Here is a 24,372-nt window from a genome sequence, read left to right on the forward strand (position 1 = left end):
TTAAAGTAAAACTGATATGAATTGTGATATTGGGTTTAATGTGACACTTTATTATATGAACAAATTAGATAGTGGTGGAAGTGCTGATAACACTCTTTTGAAATATCATCAGCTATAAAGTACTGCACCACTGCTTTCTTTATAAGCAGAACTTAAATAAATCTATTTAATGATCCTATACATTTTCTTCCCTCCATGTAACACTATATTCCTGCCTGCTATAATCTGCAATTACTTCCTTTTCCCCAAGGAGAACATTTTGCTGAAGAAATAAAAGCCATTTCAGGCACAATCAGCCCCTCTGTTTCCGAAGACATTTTTTTAATTGTAAAAGACTGAGGGAGACTCTTTTTGATGACTCTACTGTATTTTATTATTGAACAGTAATGAGCCCCTACTTCTTAAAAATGCATCCAGGAGACCATGCATTCAAGACGCCACTGTCAAAATATGCACATACATGATTGATTACCCAATTTATTGGTGATATTGTATATGCCATCATAGTGCAGTTTAAATGATTTTGACAAGTACAGAAAAGTGTCATTGACAGGTGCAGAAATAAATGATGGGTTTAAGCTTTCAAATGTTTTTACAGCATTTCACTGACTGGCAGGTTGATAAATTAAAATTACAGTTGTAGCATCAGGCCTGAAAGCACAACTGCTTTAGATTACAAAAATAGCGCTGTGGAAACTTTGTGTACTCTCCAGAGAAGTAGCCTGGAGGGCTTTGGGGAAAAAAATGAAGCAAATGCAGTTGGTAAAGAAATCATTAATTTTGTGGTAGCACTGTCTGAGTCTAAAAAAACCCCAAAAAAGTAGATTTTTAGAAGAAAATTGGCTTTATCTCCTTATCCCTTTTCCCCTGCAGACATAGAGAAAATTGAAACCGCATCATCAAAAGACAGGCATTGAATTGGCCATTAGTAATTCCATGATGTTAGATGGGCATATTTAAAGCTTAGGGACAATTTCTTGTTAACCTTCCCTTAGTTTCAACACTATACATGGATTTTAGCTTGTCATACTGTCACCATGATCCCATCAAGTCTAACTGAGAAAACTTTAAGACATCACTCACTCACTGATTTCGACATTCTTAAAGAAAATGCGATTTCATCAGGCATTTTCTTTACATTCTTATTTCATTCTATTCAAGTCTTGCATCTTTTCAAGTCATACCTGAACTTCTGCAGCCGCTTTATAAGTGGCTCACTTTGGATAACATCATTCTACAGTTAAAAGCAAAACAGCCAAGCAGGTATACATCATTGAATGACTCCACTTCACCCATAGAATGAGCAGAAAGCTCCTTGTATTAGGATAATTTCTCAATACAGATTCTCCCTGAATTAGCCAATCTTATCTTTTGTCTTTTCCTGAATCTTCCTAGCTCACTAGACTGGAATGTCTGATACGCTGGGTATGGTGCCTTCTCTGCTGCCACTCATCCAACTCTGTCTCCCAGGAATGCCATTTTAGTAGCTCCGTACTGAATTCTTACCTCACCTTGAAGAAAAACTCAGGTCCTACTTTTGTCTTGAAAATTTTCCTAATAATCTGACCAGTTTCTTTAACTTCTCAATTCCTAAATGTTTCATAGACAGCTATCATTTGATGGCATTAATACAGATCTGCTTTTGCTTTTATGTGCTCTACTACCAACCATCCCTAAATTAGTATTGCTTTCCCTCTTTCATGTTCCTATTATTAAAGTTTTTAATATTGTACTCCATATTTTATATCACTCTAAGTACAGTCCAGAATTGTCTTCCTGTCTTCAGGCTGCTGTTTTGTTTTTTCTTGTCTCTCTTCCTCAGCGATCTCCCCTAGTAAAGCAGTCTATCACTCCTGTGCTGATTTCACTCTCTTCTGAACTGAGAATTTGATTCTCTTAACACTTCTAAAATATTCAGGCCTTTGGATTCAATTGGTTAACATTTCTGTGATTCAGTGAAACTTTAGAAAAGATTTATAATATAACTTAATTGCTGCACAGAATGTTTTTAATAATTGGTATTTATTTCCTGTTTACTAATTCAGACACTAAGTATTATCTCATTCATAACAGCTGTTAAGAGTTAGTTATGACCTGGCATGGTGGCTCACGCCTGTAACCCCAGCACTTTTGGAGGATGAGGTGGGAAGATTGCTTGAAACCAGGAGTTCAAGACCAGCCTGTCCAACACAGACCCCATTTCTATAAAAGATAAGAATTAGCCAGGTGTGGTGGCTCATGCCTATAGTTCCAGCCACTTGGGAAGCTGAGGAGGGAGGATCACCTGAGGCTGGGAGGTTGAGGCTGCAGTGACTGTGATTGCACCACTGCACTCCAACCTGGGAGACAGAGTAAGAACCTGTCTCAAAAAAATTACTTAATAATAATAATAAAAATAAAAGGTTAGTTACTTACTAACTTAGGTGAGCAAATGGAGACTCAGGAAAGTTAAATTGCCAACGCCATCTATCTAGGAAGTGGCAGAATGGGATTCCGAGGAAGGAAATCAAATTATAGAACTTGTGCTCTTAAAGCAAGTGGCTAATACTATAATCATATATAGCATCTGTTACTAAATACGAGGTTTCCTACAAAACCTGGATAAATGTAAAATAATGTGAATCTTTAACCTAATAAGAATATCAAGGTTTAATAAAGTTTTCATAACAGCAGAAGTATATTGAAGATCTAAATTCTACTTCAAGACTGGAAAGAAAAGGGAGAAAATATCCCTCAAGGAAAATGGTTTCGCAAACTACAGCTCTTAGCAATTATAAGGTCATTTTTGGATGCAGGGCAAGCTTTGTTGCTCTGACAGTATTTACTCTTTCTTTTTTGGATTTAGTAGAATAGATCCTGTGCATCTCAAAGGATTTAGGAGATCCAGGCTTGGCTGGGCCATGCTTAGCTCACACATACAGTCATTGCTTCACTAGAGAGAAATATAATAATTCTGATATTTTTATCCTTGATGTATTCTTTTTACATATTTCTTTTTATGATTTTAAATTTTCTAATGTTAACTTTCGTGGGTGCATAGTAGGCATGTATATTTGTGGGGTATATAAGATATTTTCACACAGACATGCAATGTGTAATAATCACATCAGGGAGAATGTGGTGTCCATTCTCCCAAGCATTTATGCTTTGTGTTACAAACAATCCAGTTACACTCACAGAGTTACTTAAGATGTACAATTATGTTCTTATTGACTATAGTCACCCTGTTGTGCAATCAAATAGGTCTTATTCATTCTTTCTAATTTTTTTTTGTATCCATTAACCATTCCCCCGGCCCCGCCGTGATGTGTTCTTGAAGATCTTCCAACCAAACCTAGGAAATAATATATTCTGAGATATATAACTTTTAAATTGTTCTGAGTTATTTAAATTATTCTGATACAGAGAAAAAAATCTGAGTTTTTTTTACCCACGTAATAAACATCCTCATAATAAAGCTACTTATGAAAACTTCATCAAATGAAAAATTGGTATAAATCAATATTTAATTTCAAATTACAACTAATTCATATTAAAGTCTTCTTAAAAGTTCAAATTCATGCTGAAGAGACAAGAAGAAATAATTCATGTGGAGTTTCCTTTGGTGCTGTGAGTGTATGTTCAAAGTGGCTCAGTGTCTGCAAGGTATCAACAGTCAGTGCTTGAAGAAACTTCATGCATTTTTTGACATGTAATTTTACAATGGATATCTCAGCCTTCAAATGAAGGATCTTTGATTCCTTCTCATTTGTATTTTTCATTAAAAAGTTGTAAATAGCTTTTTCAAGGCAAGACTGGTTTTAAACTAAGATTTATATATTGGACTCTTAATTGAGATGATCACTCTGTGCTTATTCACCTTTTTTTTATTTTTCGAGACGGAGTCTCTCTCTGTCCGCCAGGCTGGAGTGCAGTGGAACGATCCTGGCTCACTGCAACCTCTGACTCCCCGGTTGAAGTGATTCTCCTCCCTCAGCCTCCTGAGTAGCTAGGATTACAGGCATACACCACCATGTCCAGCTAACTTTTGTATTTTTAGTAGAGCCGGCATTTCACCATGTTGGCCAAGATGGTCTCAATCTCCTGACCTTGTGATCTGCCTGCCTCAGCCTCCCAAAGTGCTGGGAGGACAGATGTGAGCCACAGCACCTGGCCTTATTCACCTTTCTAAATGCAAACTTGATGCCTGTTTTCTCTCAGCTTATTTCCAAGATCAGATTCTATCTGATGCAACATTGAAAGGAACCATTCTCCTAGTAGAATTTTATTACATTAATTGCTCTAAAATATAATGTTTCAAGGATGATTGGAATATGAGCCCCCAAACTTTAGCCCTCCATTAAAAAGCAAGGTTGCTTAACATCTTAAAAAGTGTTAAGATGGGCAAGAACTTTAATATTCAAATTTATTTTATAAATGTATGTTATTTATAATAATATAAACATATTCAATATTATGCATTTATACATTTAAATATAATAGTAAATATATAATATACTTACAATAGTTTAAAATAGAAAATATTACTATTTAATAAACAGACATTTATTAAATATTGAATTTATATTATTTAATATTTTGAAGTTTAAAATTTATTATGATCCCAGCCTTAGGTCTAAGATGACATCAGAATGAATTTATATGTACTTTGGCATAGGCAGTGTGGAGGCTTCCATGGCATTTATTCTGGGCTCTTTGCATCTATCCTGGTCTCTGTTAAGTGAACTCTAAGATAGTTCTAGTTCAATGTGGCTGCCTCCACCACATGCATTTAAAACAGGGAGGGATTGTGAGACATTATATTTCAAAGATTTTTCTGAAGGGACTCCAGAGATGATAAGTGTTTATAATGACAGCTTGTGCATGTGTGTATGGAAAAAAATGGAGGGGGATGGAAGCACCTTGTAGATGATGGCTGCCAGGCCGCACTGGTATCAGAATCACCTAGGTAGCTTTGGAAAACACTCCATCTGTTGATATACCTGGGCAAACAGAATCACACTTTGGGATGAGCCTTCATGCCTCACTCTAAGTGTATTAGAGGGAAACTACATTAAATGAACACTGGTGGGGGAGTGGGTGTCCCCCTCAACAATACTATTTTAGAAATCATTTCCTGGTGCATATGAAGAAAGTTCTTTTTATATCATATATATAGTTGCAGGATCAGAGACCTGAGATTTCACTCAACTTCTTTTCACAAGTCCATGATCTTTCTCAGTAAGGAAATAATTTTCTGTAACTTTCTTTGACAGTTTTTTTTTCCACTGCAATATTCAGATTGGGTCTATGTTGTGACCAAAACATTTTATTTCAAAATTAGTACAGTACATTTATCCAGGGAAGAATTTGGCTTCTCAATTTAAAATGAGATGCATATTAAAAATATATCAATATTCCTACTTAAAAAATTTAAATGACAATTACCAGTATTCATCATTAAAATCTGAAACATCTGTACTCATATTGCTTGATAACTCATTTCATGACAATTTTTATTTTTCCCCAATATAATAACTTTTGTTGGTTTTTATAATGAAACTTTTGTTTTTTATAATGTAACTCAAAACGCTGCCTATAAAAATGGAGATTTATTCTATGAACTATTTTAAAGGTTTCTGATTGACTCTTTATAACATGATACATAAATATACCTTCCAGAATTGTAATAATAGCTAACATTTATGAGCAACTCTTATGTACCAAAAACTGTGCTAAATGTTTGATATCAATTATCTAAATCTTTTAATCTCCATTTCACAAACAAGAACCTGAAGCTTGGGAGTTTAAGTAATTGCCTAAACTAACATATCTAGCTTGTAGGTGTCCGAGTCTATGAGGGCGAAAGCAACTTTCGCCAGTGCATATTAACAAATACTTTAAGACACTGATGGGCAGTGAACTGAAGTATGCAATATTTAGCAGTGATTTATTCATTAATATAATTCACACATTTTTATTGAACATAGAATTAAAATTAATGTGAGGTGTGCTGGGGACAAATTCAATGTTATATACTCACATGTCAACTGATATAATAAACCACAGACCATGCACTTATTCTGGCATGTGACTAGGATTAAAAGTCATAAATCTGATCATCATGGAGGATGGGAGGCAGGACTAGACTGCAGTTCCCACTCGGACAGACAGAGTAGCATGAAGAGGCTTGTGTGGTGAATTTTAGCTCCAGATCAACTGCAAGAACGAACCAGCAATCTCAAGAGGACCCACATACCCTCTGAAGGAGGCGGAGTGCTCCTGCAGGACCTGGGAGACACCCCAAATACTGTGAGTGCCCCAACGGCAGAAGTGGGAAAGGAAGATCCTCCTCTCCCAAACAGACACCCCCCACTGGAGAAACTGGAGGTCTGTTTGCGGGAGAAGTTTCTGACCTTATCTAGAGCTGAGTCAGTTTCAAGAGCTGAATGAAATACAGGGGTAGAGGAAACAGTGGGAAAGGCCCTGGGAGCTCGCTGGGTCTTCAAGCAGGCCATTCCTCCCTGGCACCACAGGGATCCATCAGGAGGGTGACCAGAGGAGTGGGGGAGAAACACCACAGGGAGTAGGAAATCTCCAGCCGAACTTTGTAGAACTTGAAAGGGGCAAGAAGCCTCCTGGCCAAAACTCAAGGGAGAGTGGGAATCCAGTGTGCAGACTCCACAGGCTGGGAAAGAACCAAACCCTTTTCTTCCACAGCTGGGAGGCCAATAGCCTGGGGCAAGTTCTCAAGCCTGGCTCATCCACTGCCTGGAAACCAACTTAGGGCTGTGAGCGGTGGCATGGTGGGATTGAGACCAGGCCTTTGATTTGCATGGGAGCTGGTTAAGCCCTGTGTCTGCCAGTTTTCTCCCACTTCTCTGACAACCTGCATGACTCAGAAGAGGCAGCCATAATCCTTCTAGGTACATAACTCAATTGACCTGCAAACCTCATCCCCATCCCCCACAGCAGCCACAGCAGGATCCATCCAAGGAGAGTCTAAGCTCAGACATGCCTAGCCCTGCCCCTACCTGATGGTCTTCCCCTACTCACCCTGGTAGCTGAAGACAAAGGGCATATAATCTTGGGAGTTCTAGGGCCTCACCCACCACTGGTTCCTCTCCATACTACTACAGCTGATGCTCCATGGAAAGTGTCACCTCCCAGCAGAAGGCCAACCAGCACAAAAATAGAACATTAAACCACCAAAGCTAAGAATCCTGACAGACTCCATTAATCACAGGACTCTGCAGACAACCCCCAGTACCAGCCTGGAGCTGGGGGGACTTGCTGGGTGGCTAGACCCAAAAGAGGGACAACAATCACTGTAGTTTGACTCACAGGAAGCCACATCCATAGGGAAAGGTGGAGAGTACTACATCAAGGGAACTCCCTGTGGGACAACAGAATCTGGACAACAGCCTTCAGCCCTAGACCTTCCCTCTGACAGAGCCTACCCAAATGAGAAGGAACCAGAAAACCAACTCAGGTGATATGACAAAACAAGGCTCTTTAACATCCCCCAAAATCACACTAGTTCACCAGCAATGGATCCAAGCTAAGAAGAAATCCCTGATTTACCTGAAAAAGAGTTTAGGAGGTTAGTTATTAAGCTAATCAGGGGGGCACCAGAGAAAGGCAAAGCCCAGTGCAAGGAAGTCCAAAAAATGACATAAGAAGTGAAGGGAGAAATATTCAAGGAAATAGATAGCATAAAGAAAACAACAATAAAAAATTCAGGAAACGACACACAGAAATGCAAAATGCTCTGGAAAGTCTCAGTAATAGAAATGAACAAGTAGAAGAAAGAAATTCAGAGTTCAAAGACAAGGCCTTCAAATTAAACCAATCCAACCATGACAAATAAGAAAATATGAACAAAGCTGGTATTATGAAGTCTGGTATTATGTTAAGAAGTCTGGTATTATGTTAAATGACCAAACCTAAGAATAATCAGTGTTCCTGAGGAAGAAGAGAAATCTAAAAGTTTGGAAAACGTATTTGGGGGAATAATCGAGGAAAACTTCCCTGGCCTTGCTAGAGAACTAGACATCCAAATACAAGAAGCACAAAGAACACCTGGGAAATTCATCACAAAAATATCATCGTCTAGGCACATTGTCATCAGGTTATCTAAAGTTAAGATGAATGAAAGAATCTTAAGAGATGTGAGACAGAAGCACCAGGTAACCTACAAAGGAGAACCTATCAGATTAACAGCAGATTTCTCAGCAGAAACCCTACAAACTAGAAGGGATTGGGGCCGCATCTTCAATCTCCTTAAACAAAACAATTATCAGCCAAGAATTTTGTATCCAGCGAAACTAAGCATCGTATATAAAGGAAAGATACCATCTTTCTCAGACAAACAAATGCTGAGAGAATTTGCTAGTACCAAACCACCACTACAAGGACTGCTAAAAGGAGCTCTAAATCTTGAAACGAGTCCTGGAAACACATCAAAACAGAGCTTCTTTAAAGCATAAATCAAACAGGACCTAGAAAACAAAAATACAAGTTAAAAAGAAAAAAACAAAAAACAAAACCAAGGTATGCAGGCAACAAATAGCATGATGAATGCAACAGTAGCTCACATCTCAATACTAAACATTGAATGTAAATGGCCTAAATGCTTTACTTAAAAGATACAGAACTGCAGAATGGATAAGAACTCACCAACCAACTCTCTGCTGCCTTCAGGAGACTCACCTAATACATAAGGATTCACATAAACTTAAAGTAAATGGGGTGAAAAAAGGCATTTTATGCAAATAGACACCAAAAGTGAGCAGGGGTAGCTATTCTTATATCAGATAAAAGAAACTTTAAAGCAACAGCAGTTAAAAGAGACAAAGAGGCACATTATACAATGGTAAAATACATTGTCCAACAGGAAAATATCACAATCCTAAACATATATGCACCTAACACTGGAGCTTCCAAATTTATAAAACAATTACTAATAGACCTAAGAAATGCGATAGACAGCAACACAGTAATAGTGGGGAACTTCAATACTCCACTCAGCACTAGACAGGTCATCAAGACAGAAAGTCAACAAAGAAACAATGGATTTGGACTATATCTTGGAACAAATGGACTTAACAGATATATACAGAACATTTCATCCAACAACTGCAGAATACACATTATTCAACAGTGCATGGGACTTTCTCTAAGATAGACCATATGTTAGGCCATAAAATGAGCCTCAAAAAATTTAAGAAAATTGAAATTACATCAAGCACTCTCTCAGACCACAGTGGAATAAAAGTGGAAATCAACTGCAAAAGAAATCTTCAAAACCATGCAAATATATTGAAATTAAATAGCCTGCTCCTGAATGAGCATTGAGTCAAAAACAAAATTAAGATGAAAATTTAAAAATTATTTGAACTGAACGACAATAATGACACAACCTATCAAAACCTCTGGGATACAACAAAGGTGGTGCTAAAAGGAAATTTCATAACCCTAAATGCCTACATCAAAAAGACTGAAAGTGCACAAACTGACATTCTAAGGTCACGCCTCAAGGAACTAGAGAAACAAGAACAAACCAAAACCAAAAACAAACCCAGTGAAAGAAAGGAAATAACCAAGATTAGAGCAGAACTAAATGAAATTGAAATAAAAAGAAACAATACAAAAGATAAATGAAACAAAAAGCTAGTTCTTTGAAAAGATAAATACAACTGATAGACCATTAGCAAAATTAACCAAGAAAAGAAGAGAGAAAATCCAAATAACCTCATTAAGAAATGAAACAGGAAGTATTACAACTGACACTACTGAAATACAAAAGATCATCCAAGGCTACTGTGAACACCTTTATGCACATAAATTAGAAAACCTAGAAGAGATGGATAAATTCTTGAAAAAAATACAATCCTCTTGGCTTAAATCAGGAAGAATTAGATACCCTGAACAGACCAATAACAAGCAGGGAGATTGAAATGGTAATTTAAAAATTAACAACAAAAAAATGTCCGGACCAGATGGATTCACAGCAGAATTCTACCAGACATTTAAAGAAGAATTGGTACCAATCTTTTGACACTATTCCACAAGACAGAGAAAGAAGAAACCCTCCCTAATTTATTCTATGCAGCCAGCATCACCCTAATACCAAAACCAGGAAAGGACATAATCAAAAAAGAAACTACAGACCAATATGCTTGATAAACATAGATGCTAAAATTCTTAACAAAATATGGGCTAACTGAATCCAACAACATATCAAAAAGATAATCCACCATGATCAAATAAGTTTCATACCAGGGATGCAGGGATGGTTTAACATATGCAAGTCAATAAATGTGATATACCACATGAAGAGAATTAAAAATAAAAATCACATGATAACCTCAATAGATGCAGAAAAAGCATTCAACAAAATCCAGCATCCTTTTATGGTTAAAACTCTCATCCCTCAATGTAATAAAAGCCATCTATGAAAAACCCACAGGCAACATAATACTGAATGGGGAAAAGTTGAAAGCATTCCCTGTGAGAACTGGAACAAGACAAGGATGCCCACTCTCACCACTCCTCTTCACATAGCACTGGAAGTCCTAGCCAGAGCAACTAGACAAGAGAAAGAAATAAAAGGCATCTAAATTGGTAAAGAGGAAGTAACACTGTCACTGTTTTTGCTAACAATATGATTGTTTTTCTTGAAAACCCTGGAGACTCCTTCATAAAGCTCCTAGAACTGATAAAAGAATTCAGCAAGGTTTCTGGATACAAGATTAATGTACACAAATCAGTAGCTCTGCTACATACCAACAGCGACCAAGCTAAGAATCAAATAGAAAATGCAACCCACTTTACAATGGCTGAAAAAAAAATTAAAATACTTAGGAATATACCTAACCAAGGAGTCAAAAAACCTCTACAAGGAAAACTACAAAACGCTGCTGAAAGAAATCACAGATGACACAAACAAATGGAAACACTTCCCATGCTCATGGATGGGTAGAATCAATATTGTGAAAATGACCACACTGCCAAAAGCAGTCTACGAATTCAATGCAATCCCCATCAAAATACCACCATCATTCTTCAGAGAACTAGTAAAAGCAATCCTAAAATTCATATGGAACCAAAAAAGAGCCTGCATAGACAAAACAAGACTAAGCAAAAAGAACAAATCTGGAGGCATCACACTACCTGATTTCACACTATATTATAAGGCAATGGTCACCAAAACAGCATGGTACTGGTATAAAAATAGGCACATAGACCAATGGAACAGAGAAGAGAACCCAGAAATAAATCCAAATACTTACAGCCAAATGATCTTCGACAAAGCAAGCAAAAAACATAAAGTGAGGAAAAGGACACCCTATTCAACAAATAGTACTGGGATAATTGGCAAGCCACATGTAGGAGAATGAAACGGGATCCTCGTCTCTCACCCTATACACAAATCAACTCAAGACGGATTAAAGATTTAAATCTGAGATCTGAAACTGTAAACATTCTAGAAGATAACATTGGAAAAAACATTGTAGACATTGGCCTAGATTTTGTGACAAAGAACCCAAAAGCAAATTCAATAAAAATAAAGATAAATAGTTGAGACTTAATTAAACTAAAGAGCTTTTGCATGGTAAAAGGAACAGTCAGCAGAATGAACAGAAAACCCACAGAGTGGGAGAAAATCTTCACAGTCTATACATCTGACAAAGGACTAATATCCAGAATGTACAATGAACTCAATCAAATCAGTAAGAAAAATACAAACAGGCCATGAAAAAGTGGGTTAATGACATGAATAGACAGTACTCAAATGAAGATACACAAAGGGCCAAGAAACATATGAAAAAATGCTCAGCATCACTAATGATCAGGGAAATGCAAATCAAAACCAGTAAGGTAAGCAATACTACCTTACTTCTGCAAGAATGGCATAATCAAAAAATCAAAACACAGTAGATGGTGGAGTGGATGCAGTGAACAGGGAACACTTCTACACTGCTGGTGGGAATGTAAATTAGTACAACCACTATGGAAAACAGTGTAGAGATTCCTTAAAGAACTAATAGTAGAACTACCATTTGATCCAGCAATCCTCTGGGTATTCATCCAGAGGAAAAGAAGTCATTATATGAAAAAGATACTTGCACATGCATGTTTATAGCAGCAGAATTTGCAATTGCAGAATCATGCAACCAACCCAAATACCTATCAATCAAAGAATGGATAAAGAAATTGTGGTGTATATTTATATGATGGAATATTCATCAGCCATAAAAAGAAATGAATTAGTGGCATTTGCAGTAACCTGGATGAGACTGGAGACTATTATTCTATGTGAAGTAACTCAGGAATGGAAAACCAAACATCGTATGTGTTCACTGATAAGTGGGAGCTAAGCTATGAAGATGGAAAAGCATAAGAACGATACAATGGACTTTGGGGACTTGGTCGGGGGGGAGGTTGGGAGTGGGGTGAGGGATAAAAGACTACAAATATGATGCAGTGTATACTGCTTGGGTGATGGGTGTACCAAAGTCTCACCAATTACCACTAAAGAACTTACGCATGTAATCAAATATCACCTGTACCCCAATCATTTGTGGAAAAAAAGAAATGGGTATAAAGCACCAGGAAAAAATAAATAAAAATTCACTTATAAAAAATAACTTCATGAGAACAAATCAGTCATACATTTGAATAATAGTACTTATGAGTAGACTGCCTTGTGCCTAGTATGCTTATATGTGTCCACTGATTCACTTCTGTCCATCTTCTCACTGAACAAAGTAGGAGAGAGATACATACATGCTTTTATTTTTTTGAGACAGGGTCTTACTCTGTTGCCTACGCTGGAGTGAGGTGGTGTAATCTCGGTTCGTTGTAGCCTAAAACTCCTGGGCTCAAATGATCCTCCTGTCTTAGCCCCCAGGTGGCTAGGACTACAGGCATGGCACCACGGCTAGCTAATTTTTGTATTTTTTTGTAGAGATGTTTCACCATGTTGTCCAGCCTGGTCTCGAACTCCTGCACTAAAGTGAGTTGCCCACCTTAGCATACATACTTTGGACAATCTTATTTAAAATAATTTTCTTGAGGGAATGGAAACATTTAGCTATAAATTAAAATATCCATTCAGCAGAATCATTTGGGTTGCCTTTCACACACTTTACTTTTAAGACATAGGCAATATCTTATGTGTGCCATGCTAATTTTCCCACTTTGAGCATTTGCTGAGTGATACATTATTATTATTTTTTGGGGGGAAGTTTTTCTCAGGGTTCTAATACTCAGTGCTAAACTCTTGAAAAGTTAAAACAAAGATTACTTAGGGTCTGCCTTTTAAAACAGAAGTATGCAATAAAAAAGGAATTTCATCTCAGAATAGCCAGGAGAACAGTAAAGGCTGCACAGAAACTGCATGAAGTGAGGCGTGAAGAGAAGCTATTTCAGGCCTTTTGACTTGAGGGCAGATACATATGCATTCAAACTAAAAGATTTCTTCAGGTGTAGAGATTTTTAACAATAGGAGCTGATGATCAATGTAGGGAAAAAAGCATGCTTTATTACCTTTTTTGGGCCAGACCAACTTGACCTTTCATTTTCCATGTAGTCTTCAAATAAATACATATATTCCATTTTTTGTCTTCCACATCCCCTAACAATTATTTTGATTTCCATGATTTGAGTGGCTTTCTGAAAAGCTTTTATGAAGAGTAGAAAGGAATTGGGAACCATGTTGTTGAATGAGTGATAGAAATATTCAATGGCCATGTACAAAGTAATAAAAGAATATTGATCTGGTCACTTAAAAATCTAACCCCATTCCATGTTTCTGGTCATTAACCATCAGTATTGTGGCTGCCTATATATGACAGCTTTTTTTCCCTCATCAAATATAGCACGATTTCTCTAGGCAAGACATCGCATTTTTCACCACTTTTTGATACAATATCATCTATAATATTGATGGTGCAAAAGTCCTTTCACAATAAACTTTAATATATTAGTCAAAGGAGTATTTGATCAGATACAAACAACATTGCTTATACTTAATTAGTTTTAAATGCCTAAAAATAGAACATGTGCACTCATGTAAACAACATATTATTATTATTTTATTACTATTATTTTTTTAGAGTCTTGCTCTGTCGCCCAGGCTGGAGTGCGGTGGTGCAATCTTGGCTCACCGCAACTTCTGCCTCCCAGGTTCAGGCAATTCTCCTGCCTCAGCCTCCCAAGTAGCTGGGATTACAGGTGTGTGCCACCATGCCCAGTTAATTTTTGTATTTTTAGTAGAGATGGAATTTCACCATATTGGCCAGGCTGGTCTTGAGATCCTGACCTCAGGTGATCTGCTCACCTCCCAAAGTGCTAGGATTACCGGCATGAGCCACCGCACCTGGCCAACAATATATTATTCTTAAGATATGTTTTGTGACTAAGAAGGATACCGTCAGAGCAGGCAAGCATTTGTCTTATCTAAATTTGCCTCAGGGTTCCTCAGCTTTGGGTGCAGAGAAGCAGTCAACGTGAGTGAGCTGGAGAAATTAAAGTGAAATGAGAGCTAAGGAGAAAAGATAGATATTGATTGTGAAGACAGACTTAGGGAAAGGGGTGAAGAAACAGTGAATAGAGTAGATTGAAAAGAAATGGAGTACAGCAATGGGTAGACAGGCTTGGAATGGTGAAGCTATGGCTCAGAGGAATTTTTAGGACCTATGTGAGTATACTTTTACATGAAGAGAATATGGATGATCACTGTGTACCTTGTTTAGCCTTTATAGAAGGTACAGGATTTCATATACATTCATTAGCTTCATTTCTGAGGTCACAATACAACCTAGGGAGCATTTTAATTAAGTCTGTATAAAACATAGATAGCAGTGTTGCATGCAATGATATGTTATGATTTTGAATATGAGGTTAAATGACTGAAAATACCATCTCAGAAGTTCTTGGTAATTTGAATTAAATAATTAATACTTATAAAGTATTTAAATACTTACCCAACAGACAGGAAAGGTTCCTTTGATTCAAGTCTATGAAAAAATATGAAAATTTTCTTTTAATATAACAATTTGCTGTATATTCAAAAATGGCTTTTACATGCACCTGACAAAATTATACTTTTTTGGATGAAAATCCATAATGTACCACCAGTAAAAAGCTATAAATAATACATTAAGACCTAATCTGGACTAAGTAAATTTGCAGCTGGATTAATGCAGAAGCTACATAAAATGAGAGAGTCTTGGAATGAGGACATAACATTTAACTGATATATTAAGATGATCATAGTATTAGTCTAATTCTGATTGCACTCTCTGTCTACTCATTTTCTTTATTCATGGTAATGTGTTTGTAGAAGTTTCTATATATCTATTTGTGGTGGTTGTAATAGTGAAATAATTTATAATGTACTTGTTCCATGTTAGCCGAATAACTGATTTACTCCGAAGAGAGAAGCAGCATACCATATATAGTTATTTATTGGTCTTAATACCGCTTAGGGCTGGAGTATTTGGATTCTTCAGCCTCCTTTGTGTCTTCTAAAAACTGGGTATTTTCTGTACCTCAGTATCTCAAAGGGAAAGTTGTGGTTCATTTGAGAAAGCCACTTTAAAACATATTCTGTGTCTTATTTTTTTCATTATAAAATGGGCTAGGCTTCTTCCAGCTACTTTTCTAACTTCATAAATTAACTTTCCTTTTTTTTTTTTTTTTTTTACAAAATGTAAGTAAATCAGGAAATAATCCACTTCTAAATAGTTCCTAGATAATAATTAAGGAAACCTGTTGGTAAATGTATTTTGGCCACACTAGTTTCATTATAGGTTTCCTAAGATACAATTAAGGGTTAAATGTAGGCAAACTGAAGATATTTTTAACTAAATCCTGGTGTTTAAGATTTTTAAGAAGCACAGTTGAAATGACTATCTTAGAATTAGGCTAAAAATTTATTTTTATATATGTGAGTCCAAACAATGAAGGCAATAATTACTTTTTTGTCTCTATTTCATTTTGTGTATGTAAAAAAATTGCTTATGAGAAATAGGCCTTGGTGCATTTATAGGCAGGGCTGACATGCATCTCTACCATATACCATGCTGCCTTGGGTGAATCATAATAGCAGGAAAGGGACATTTTTAGGGGGCAAGTGCCTTAGCAATCCTTTTGGACAGCTCTAGGTAGGGTAGAAGCAGATAAAACCAATAGTTGGTGCTAAGAGTATGGAGAGGTTTATTTATGCAACCTTTCCTTTTCTGAATTCCAGTATTATTCACATCTCTAACTGTAGGTACATTAATTGCCTTGTGTTTGTTTTTCTCATACATTTGTGATCTACATAAGCAAACAGAACTAGAGAGGGAAAAGCTGAAGATAAGTAATGAAAAATGTTTGGATATATTTGCTTTATAAGACATGACCAGTGCCATGTGATCAAAAGGAAATTACCTTGAACAAATGAGGGGGATTCTATATAATATGATGCAGGAGATTGTTCACATATTTTGACCATCAACACCATAATGATACTACTTTATTTTCTACCTGATAATACTTGAAATAAAGATAGCATGTGGGCATTAATGGGATCCCTTCTCTCTGTATTTGCCAATAATTTCAGCCTACCATTTATCAGACATTAGTGTATGTGTGTGATTTGCTTCTGTGAAGTGCTACCCTCCAGCCTCCTATGTTCCCCATTTTCTACACACTACATCGTCCCCCTTGCCTCTCACTGCTATGTGATTCTTAGTGGCACTGAATAATGTAATGAGACTATTTTAAAACATTTTATATCTTTCTCCTTTCTCTTTTTTCAGCCACCATGTCTCAGTAGTTAGCAAGTCCCATCAGTTTTTCCTTTAGGACTCTCATGTCCTCTGCATTCCATTCCCAGGCTGGTTTTCATTCGTTACCCCAGCCTAGTTAGTCTCTCCAGAATTCTTTGTTCAAAGTCTCTTCAACTTTACACACTGCTCTCACACTAAGCTTCCGTCAATGTTGCCAGTCACTCCCTTTGGGCAAGTACTGCATTGTACCACTTTAGGGTGGCATAAGCAACTTGAATAAAAGCAAAGCCCACCACTTTTAATTTTCCCTCTGCAAATATCAAAATACTGAGTTCAGAATTTTTTTTTTTTTTTTGAAGGTTTCAGACAAGCAACTGTTGGCTTAGAGCATACAGGGACACATGTTGGTTGTCCTACTGCCCCCTGTGGTTAGTATGATTAGTCTGACTAACTAAGTTATTAATAGTTATCCCCTTCTCCTACCACTTCAAGCCCACTTCAACCAGCTCCTTCCAAATGCTCAAGAGAAGTCTTCAGAAGAAAATTCAAGTTTTCAAAATATTGTTGGATTGAAAGTTCTGATGATGTTCTACAAACCAAGAGTTTGCAAACTGTGGCCAAATCCTTTTCTCCTTCTGATTATGTATAGTCCCAAGCTAAGAATGGATTTTACATTTTAAAGTAGCTAGAAAATATCAAAAGAAGAGTAATATTTTGTGACACATGAAAATTACATGAAATTCAAACTTCAGTGTCCATAGGTAAAGCTTACTGAAACAGAGCCATGTGACTTCATTAACATATTGTTTAAGGTTGCTTTGTGCTATGGCAACAAGTTGAGTAGTTGTGGCAGAAACTGCATGTCCAAAATCCTAAAATATTTACTATCTGGCCTTTATAGAAAAAGTATGCCAGTGTGTGAGATATTATTTTGTTGGAAGGAACTGGAAACGGCCTCCTAAAATAGGCTTTCTTTACTTTTAATACATATCAAGATATTTTCCCAGATTTAGAAATTCAGAATAATTTGAATTCCTTCTGTACATCACCATTTCAACCTCTGATCCTACCAACATACTCTCCTGAAATGTTTTTATGTCACCACGTTTCTTGATTTCATTAATCATAAGATGGTATCCAAACTTTTAAGATCTTCACAAACATGCCCTTACCAGTTTTCCATGATGTTTTTTATTGCTTCTCTTACTAAACACTTCATTCCAGAAAAACTAAGTATTGTCCAGACACATCTGATTTGGCTTTGCTTTGGTATAGTTAGCATTATATTTCTATACCAGATACTGTTTTTCCCATGCATGATCTATTTAGCATTTACATTTATCTCAATCTAACTCCTTCTTAAAGCTGATCCTGAAACCTTCATTTTACAGGGACAAGTCCGTCTCTGAGGTAATACTTATCATCACCATCACTATGACATATTCTCTGAACAATATTATTCAATTAAAAACAACTTAGAGTCTCAATAAGACTGGTAAGAATATTAAACCTGTACTATGTTTAGACAAGAGACTTCCAACAGTTTTGTGTTAAGTCTCCTGGTGGGACTAGAGGGGAGGATGTTGCTGATGGTTCATGAACTGAGCCAAAATAAAAGATTATTGGTCATTGGCTCCTCCAAGCCATAGATGATAAGTCCAAGGTACCAGGACTCCCAAGTGTCTTCTGTGGTAAAATAGGGCAGGAGATCTTGGTGGGTGCCACCATCAGGCCATTCTACCTTTTGTCTCATCCTCAAAATGATGACACACTGCAGAGCGGAGAGACAACTGTCCTGTGTTGAATGATGTTCTGCTTTGAAACCAACTGCTCAGTTGTTGTTCACTACACTGAGGCAACTTCCCTAGGCTTGAGATGATTCGGGGACTCTGACTAACCTCATTTTTCTCAATTATATAGCAAACATCATAGCCAACTCAAGGAGTTTGGGGAAGAATATGAGATTTTCTATTTAGAGCATCTAGCACAGTTCCTGGCAGAGTGGATCCTGATGGTCGCGACCATACCAAGAACAGGTTGTTAACTCTAAAGTCTGAAACTGCTTGGAATGTATGAATAGAACATTTTAGTAGTGTTGGTCCTGAAACATGAAAAAAAAAAAAAAGGTAAAAGAAAGAAACTTCCAGGAGAAATATTCCTTTGTAGAAAATTATTTATCAATTTAATCTGTAGAAACAGATGATTACATTGTGATATGCCTAGAGAGAACTTTTCTAAGATTTTTTTTTACAAGGTAATTGTTTCATGAAGAAAGGGATTGATTTTTATTTTTCCTAAGATTTACTTTTCATGTGAAATAGGTAGTGAATTTAATAATACTTCATTTAGGACCCACTAGAATTAGGAGTAGAATAAGAAAAACAAATGACAGGCTTCAGAAAAATAAGACATAGTGGAGAAATAAAATAGAACACAGAATGAAGGTCAATATTTGGAGCTAAATGAACTATAATACTTTTTATTTAATAAAAACTAAATTGTATTTACTGAATGCCAGGTATTATTCGACATTCTTTATAAACACTAATTTATTTAAACATCATGATACAATCTGAGGTAGTTCTCATTTTATAGATGAGGAAACTGAGACCAAAACATATTAAGTACCTTGTACAAAGTCACACAGCTCATAAGTGGTTGAGCTAGGATTTGAATTCGGACATTCTGACTCCAAAGTTCATGTGTCATCTATTTTAGTTGTTTTGCTTTGTTTACATGTGCCTCAAGGTACTGCCACATTGTCTCTCTTTATACTTCTATGCTCTATTGAGAAAGTTCATCTGCATTCAGATGTTGGAAATTCCAAAACTTACATCTCTGGCATCATTCTATTTATGATAGGTGGCTATAGCTGCCCACAAAATATCTCTAATTGTAGATGCCTCTAAGCTAACATATCTCAAACTAAATTTACTGTCTTCCTCCCTTATTTTGCTCTTCCTTGTTTTTCCCTAACTTGGAAAACTCAGACACTTAGGTGACCAAACTAGAAAGACTGGAGTCATTCTCATGAACTCCTTTCCAACAACCTTTCTAGTTCTGCTGTTTCTGTTGCCAAAAGTCCTCTTGATTCTATACTTGCCTCTCAATTCTGATTTTCACAGTACAAGTGATCATCCAGTTTTATATGATCCACTAATCTCTTCAATGACCTCCCTTCTTATTTCTTTGGTATTTCCATATCTACTAACAGAATGAAATTGCTAAAATAAAATATAATTGTGTAATTATCCTCATTACAAATCTCCGCATGTTTCTAGGAAGTATTTTCTTATAAGGCACAATGGGTTTGTTAGTAGTACTTCATACCTATTTTCATAGGACTCTGTAACACTTAACCATGGTGAATTAAAAATTTCCATTGTAATTGCCAAGCTTCCCCTAAGACTGCACACTCCTTGGAGGTACAAACTAACTGTATTTCAAGTACCTAGAAGCATGCCTACTTCATTGGAGGCTCTCAGTAATGATTTTGTTAGATGAACATTCCCTGCCTTGCTCCCTCACTTCTAGTCCCATGTTTTGCCTACAGAGTACAGTCTAATATAACTTTATTACTATATTTATAGTGTTAATATAACTAAAAGTTCACTCACAGTCTGGTTACAGTGTACCTTCCCAGCCTTTGTCTTCTATCACTTTAGTCTACAGACTCCATGTTCCAGCCAAGCTGAGCAAATTGCTCACTGTCTGGGTGGCATCTTGCTTTTTCCCCTGTGCATTGGCATTTTGCTTTCCCACATCCTGCTTTTTCTCTTGTGCTTTGGCATATGCGTGTTTTTGCAGAAATAATTTCAAAAGTTTTTGAAAGACTAGAGCCTTGTCATGAGTCCAAAGCACGTTATAAAAATATCCACCTATTATATTTACAGAATTTTGTAGTTAAAACTTCCAGACAGTGATACTACTTACCATTATCTGAGTTACTCTTTTTAGCTATGACAACCCAAGCCCTGACCTACATTTAAGATGGATGTGCCAAAGGGCTTAAGTGTACAGGTTCTAGAATCACATTGCCTAATTCCAATCATGACTCTACCACCTGTGGCTGTGTGGCCTTGGAGAAGTAAGGGACTTCTCTTTGTGCCTCAATTATTTAATGTGCAAAATGGAAATAATAGTAGACCTATCTCAAAGAACTATTGTGAGAAATAAATACATAACTACACACATTAGATAACTAATTTAAATAAATAGTGGACAAATGCTTAATAAATATTAACCATCATTGTTATTACTATTTTTTTTTTTTTTTGAATCTCTGAGTCCTTGAATCCTTGTTCCTGCATTCATGGCCAGTTAATAGAAAGAGAGTTCAGGTTGGGGAATAGGATGGTGTAGTGGTTATATATCAATGAACAATGTTGGGATATATTGGAGAAGATATGCAGTAGCCAGCAGATGGAAATGTGGGCTCGAAACTCAAGTGAGACGTTTCGGCTGGAAATAGATTCAGGAGTCCTGTTATCAATGCAGAATTAGTATATTAAATCATAAGAGAGAATAAGTGTGCCCAGAGATAGTGAAGAATAAGAAGAAAAGGGTGGAGGGAAGATTATTTACTTGGCATCACTAACAGGACCTTAGATGTGTAGAAGCAAGAAGCAAGTTCAGAAGGGGACGGGAGATCTGTTCTGGCAGTTGCATTAACCTGTACCTGTCATGGCACCCAACACATAGCAGGTGCTTCCCAAAAGTTGACTGACTGAGAAAACCTGTGCCTAGATCTACGCCACTGGCTTTCAATCTGTTCTGTAGGATAAAAGTAAATACAGAAGAGAAGATTCTCTCTGAAAGTGGCTCCTGTGTGCCTTACTCAAGCCAGCAAGGAGCAGAAATTCAAAAGTGTTAACATTCTCCACTAAAGTCGATGTATAGGCCAAAGCTAGTGTCCAAATAATAATGTTTGAAATCTTGTTTGTCTACCCTTTATTAATTAATCTCTTGATAGGGAATAGAGGACTTCTTTTTAACTGCATACTTTTTTCTACAAAGGAATTTTCATATGCATTTCAAAAAGAGTTTAAAAGACCAACATGGGTGCAAATATTTTATGTAGAAAAAAAGTGTGTGGCTGTCTTCTGTCTGTCCCTATCACACTGCCACAAACAATGAGGGAGTCTAACAATTATCACAAGAGTCAGAGCTTACGATGTGCCAGGGATTCTGCCAAGCTCTCTCACACATGGAATTTTGACAACAGCATAGGAGAAAACTAAAGTTCAGAAAAACCTAGTAATTTGTTTAAAGCTATACAGTGCTATTATCTGAATGTCCTCTCCATAACTCATATTGTAGTTTAATTGCTATTGTGATGGTAGTAAAAAGTGAGACCTTTAAGAGATGATTAGGCCATGAGGACTTTACCCTCACGAATGGATTTTTGTCATTACTGCAGATGTAGATTTGATCCACTTTTTCTCTCTGTTTTGTGCATGTGTTTCTTCACCATGTGATGCTTTCCACCATATTGTGATGCAATAAGAAATCCCTCACTAGACACTGCCTCTTGATTTTGGACTTCTCAGTCTCCAGACCTGTGAGCCAAATAACTTACATTTTTAATAAATCATCCAGTCTGTGTTATTCTGTGATAGTAGCAGGAAACGAACTAAGACACACAGCAAAGTGATGGAGTCTGAATTCAGTCACAGGCCTAACTCCAAAGTCTATACAGCCACTGTTCTGTACTCTTAAGAAAGGACAAAGAACACAATAAATGCTACACTGGCCAGATATTTAGTCTATCTGGCCCCACACTGGGTATGATGGTGGTCCAGGCCATTGTAAGTTATTCCTTAGTTAACTGATTGCTTGTTGTTTATGGAGTAATTTAGCATGATATTTTATAAATAACTTAATATACTTCTTGAGAATTATAGAAATCTTGTTTTGATATTTAAAATTTTGTTTATGTCTCATCCTTAACTATTTGTAATCTAAACACATCCATATGACATTTTAATCATTCCAAGGCATTCTGATTTTAAAAAGGTTTTATTCAAGGTAAATGGTTAAATGGGAGCAAAAGATGATGACTGATCAAAGATAAGCACTTGTAAGTGATTCTTAGGTGTCTTCTTACAGAATATTTTGCATATTAAAATATAACATAATTCTATCGGTATTATTAAAAATTCATTTATTGCCTCAAGATTTAATAGTCTTCTTTATGTAACAGGGAAAGGACACTCATGGATAACTGTGGGTAAATTCTCTGAGATCTACCGAAGATCAGCATCTGTCAGTGGTACTTATTCTCTTAGTTATTCTTGTCCCCTAACCTGAAAACAAAACAGAACAAAACAAAACAATCCCAGCCTTCTGTGCTGGCTGACCTGGGCCAAGATGCCTAAGAGACACATTCTTAGGGTCTTGTTGTGGGGAGCAAAAGATTTATTAGGAGGAAGCTTCTCGGAGCACAGAATGGGAAGAAGCACTGGTTGGTCTGTACAGGCACTGACCTCCTCACCTCCATCTGCACAAAGAGGTCTGAGCGTGCCGTCAGTCAGCTTCTTTGGTTGAATAAAAATCCAAGATATTGTTGGATACTGACCTCAATCATGTACTCACAGTGGACTCTTGTGCCAGCCATATCCGTTCTCCAACTGTGGCTACTTACAAGGGTGTAGTGTTATGATGAATACACAAAGATTATCCCAAATGCAGACATTTGTGGTGTTCTATCAACATTGAAAAATTAGTGGCAAAGTGGGGGTGATACTGTGATGGGATAGTCTGAGGTGGCTGAAAGTGGGAATAAACATTCCTTTAAAGGTTGTGAGCTCTAAAGCTGGGGGGTCAAATCAGTTCTAATTTTCACGTCAACTGACTAATCGATGGTGGCTTCTGGGAACATCATGTTGACATGAATTCTAAAGCCTACTTAGGCCTCAGGGTGTAAGGGGCTGTAATTAACCTATGTCTGCCAGAGGAATAAGAAGAAAAAGGAAAAGCATTATGTCCAAATATGTATTTACCAACTTGTGCTAATGGAAGGTACAGAAATTTGCTCAAGGCTACAAAAGTAATGAAAAGGTATAAAAGCCACAGTAGAACTTAGATTTCCAGACATATAGTCCATAAACCAATGTGTACAAATAATAATGTATATTTAATGCCCCATGTATGACAGCCAATATTTAGAATTTGACACACTATTTTAAGCATTTTCACGTATTTAATCCTCATAACTTTCTTGTGCAGTTGATATCATTATCATTTCTATTTTATAAATGACAAAACGGAGATAGAAAGGAATCAATAATTTTCCCAGGCTCTTAGAGCTAGAAAGTCACAGAGCAGGGTGATAACTCAGGCGGTCTGATTAAGACATTGAGTCTTAATATTTCAGAATATTTGTACTATTTTCTAATATGTTATTTGTTGATCATTAGAAGAATATCATATTTACCTACAAGGTTGAGGGGACAGCCAGGCTCCTTCATTCCCATGGGATTTTCCTATATAGAATCAATTTCTCTGGAGTAAAATGTGGCTTTCCCCTCTATTTCCTGTGATATCTTTTTCAAAGGCTTTCATGCTCAACTGAAATCTCTGCTTAGGGCTATCATCAAGCCTCTTGGTA

The 24,372-nt window shown here is 36.7% G+C and overlaps 1 protein-coding gene across 5 annotated transcripts in view; it reads right to left on the reverse strand.

Moving 5' to 3' along the window:
* The window catches only part of RALYL (RALY RNA binding protein like), a 715,531-nt gene that overhangs the window by 95,361 nt on the left and 595,798 nt on the right, over positions 1-24,372 (reverse strand). For 4 of the 5 annotated variants that reach the window (XM_050801558.1, XM_050801556.1, XM_050801560.1 and 1 more), the window contains exon 4: positions 14,973-15,005. The exons of the other annotated variant lie outside the window; for it this stretch is intronic. In XM_050801558.1, the coding sequence (XP_050657515.1) occupies positions 14,973-15,005 (33 nt within the window). The remainder of the gene's footprint in view (positions 1-14,972; positions 15,006-24,372) is intronic. 5 annotated transcript variants of the gene reach the window in all.

Source organism: Macaca thibetana, chromosome 8 (assembly GCF_024542745.1).
Source record: "Macaca thibetana thibetana isolate TM-01 chromosome 8, ASM2454274v1, whole genome shotgun sequence".
Classification (NCBI taxonomy): Eukaryota; Metazoa; Chordata; class Mammalia; order Primates; family Cercopithecidae; genus Macaca; species Macaca thibetana.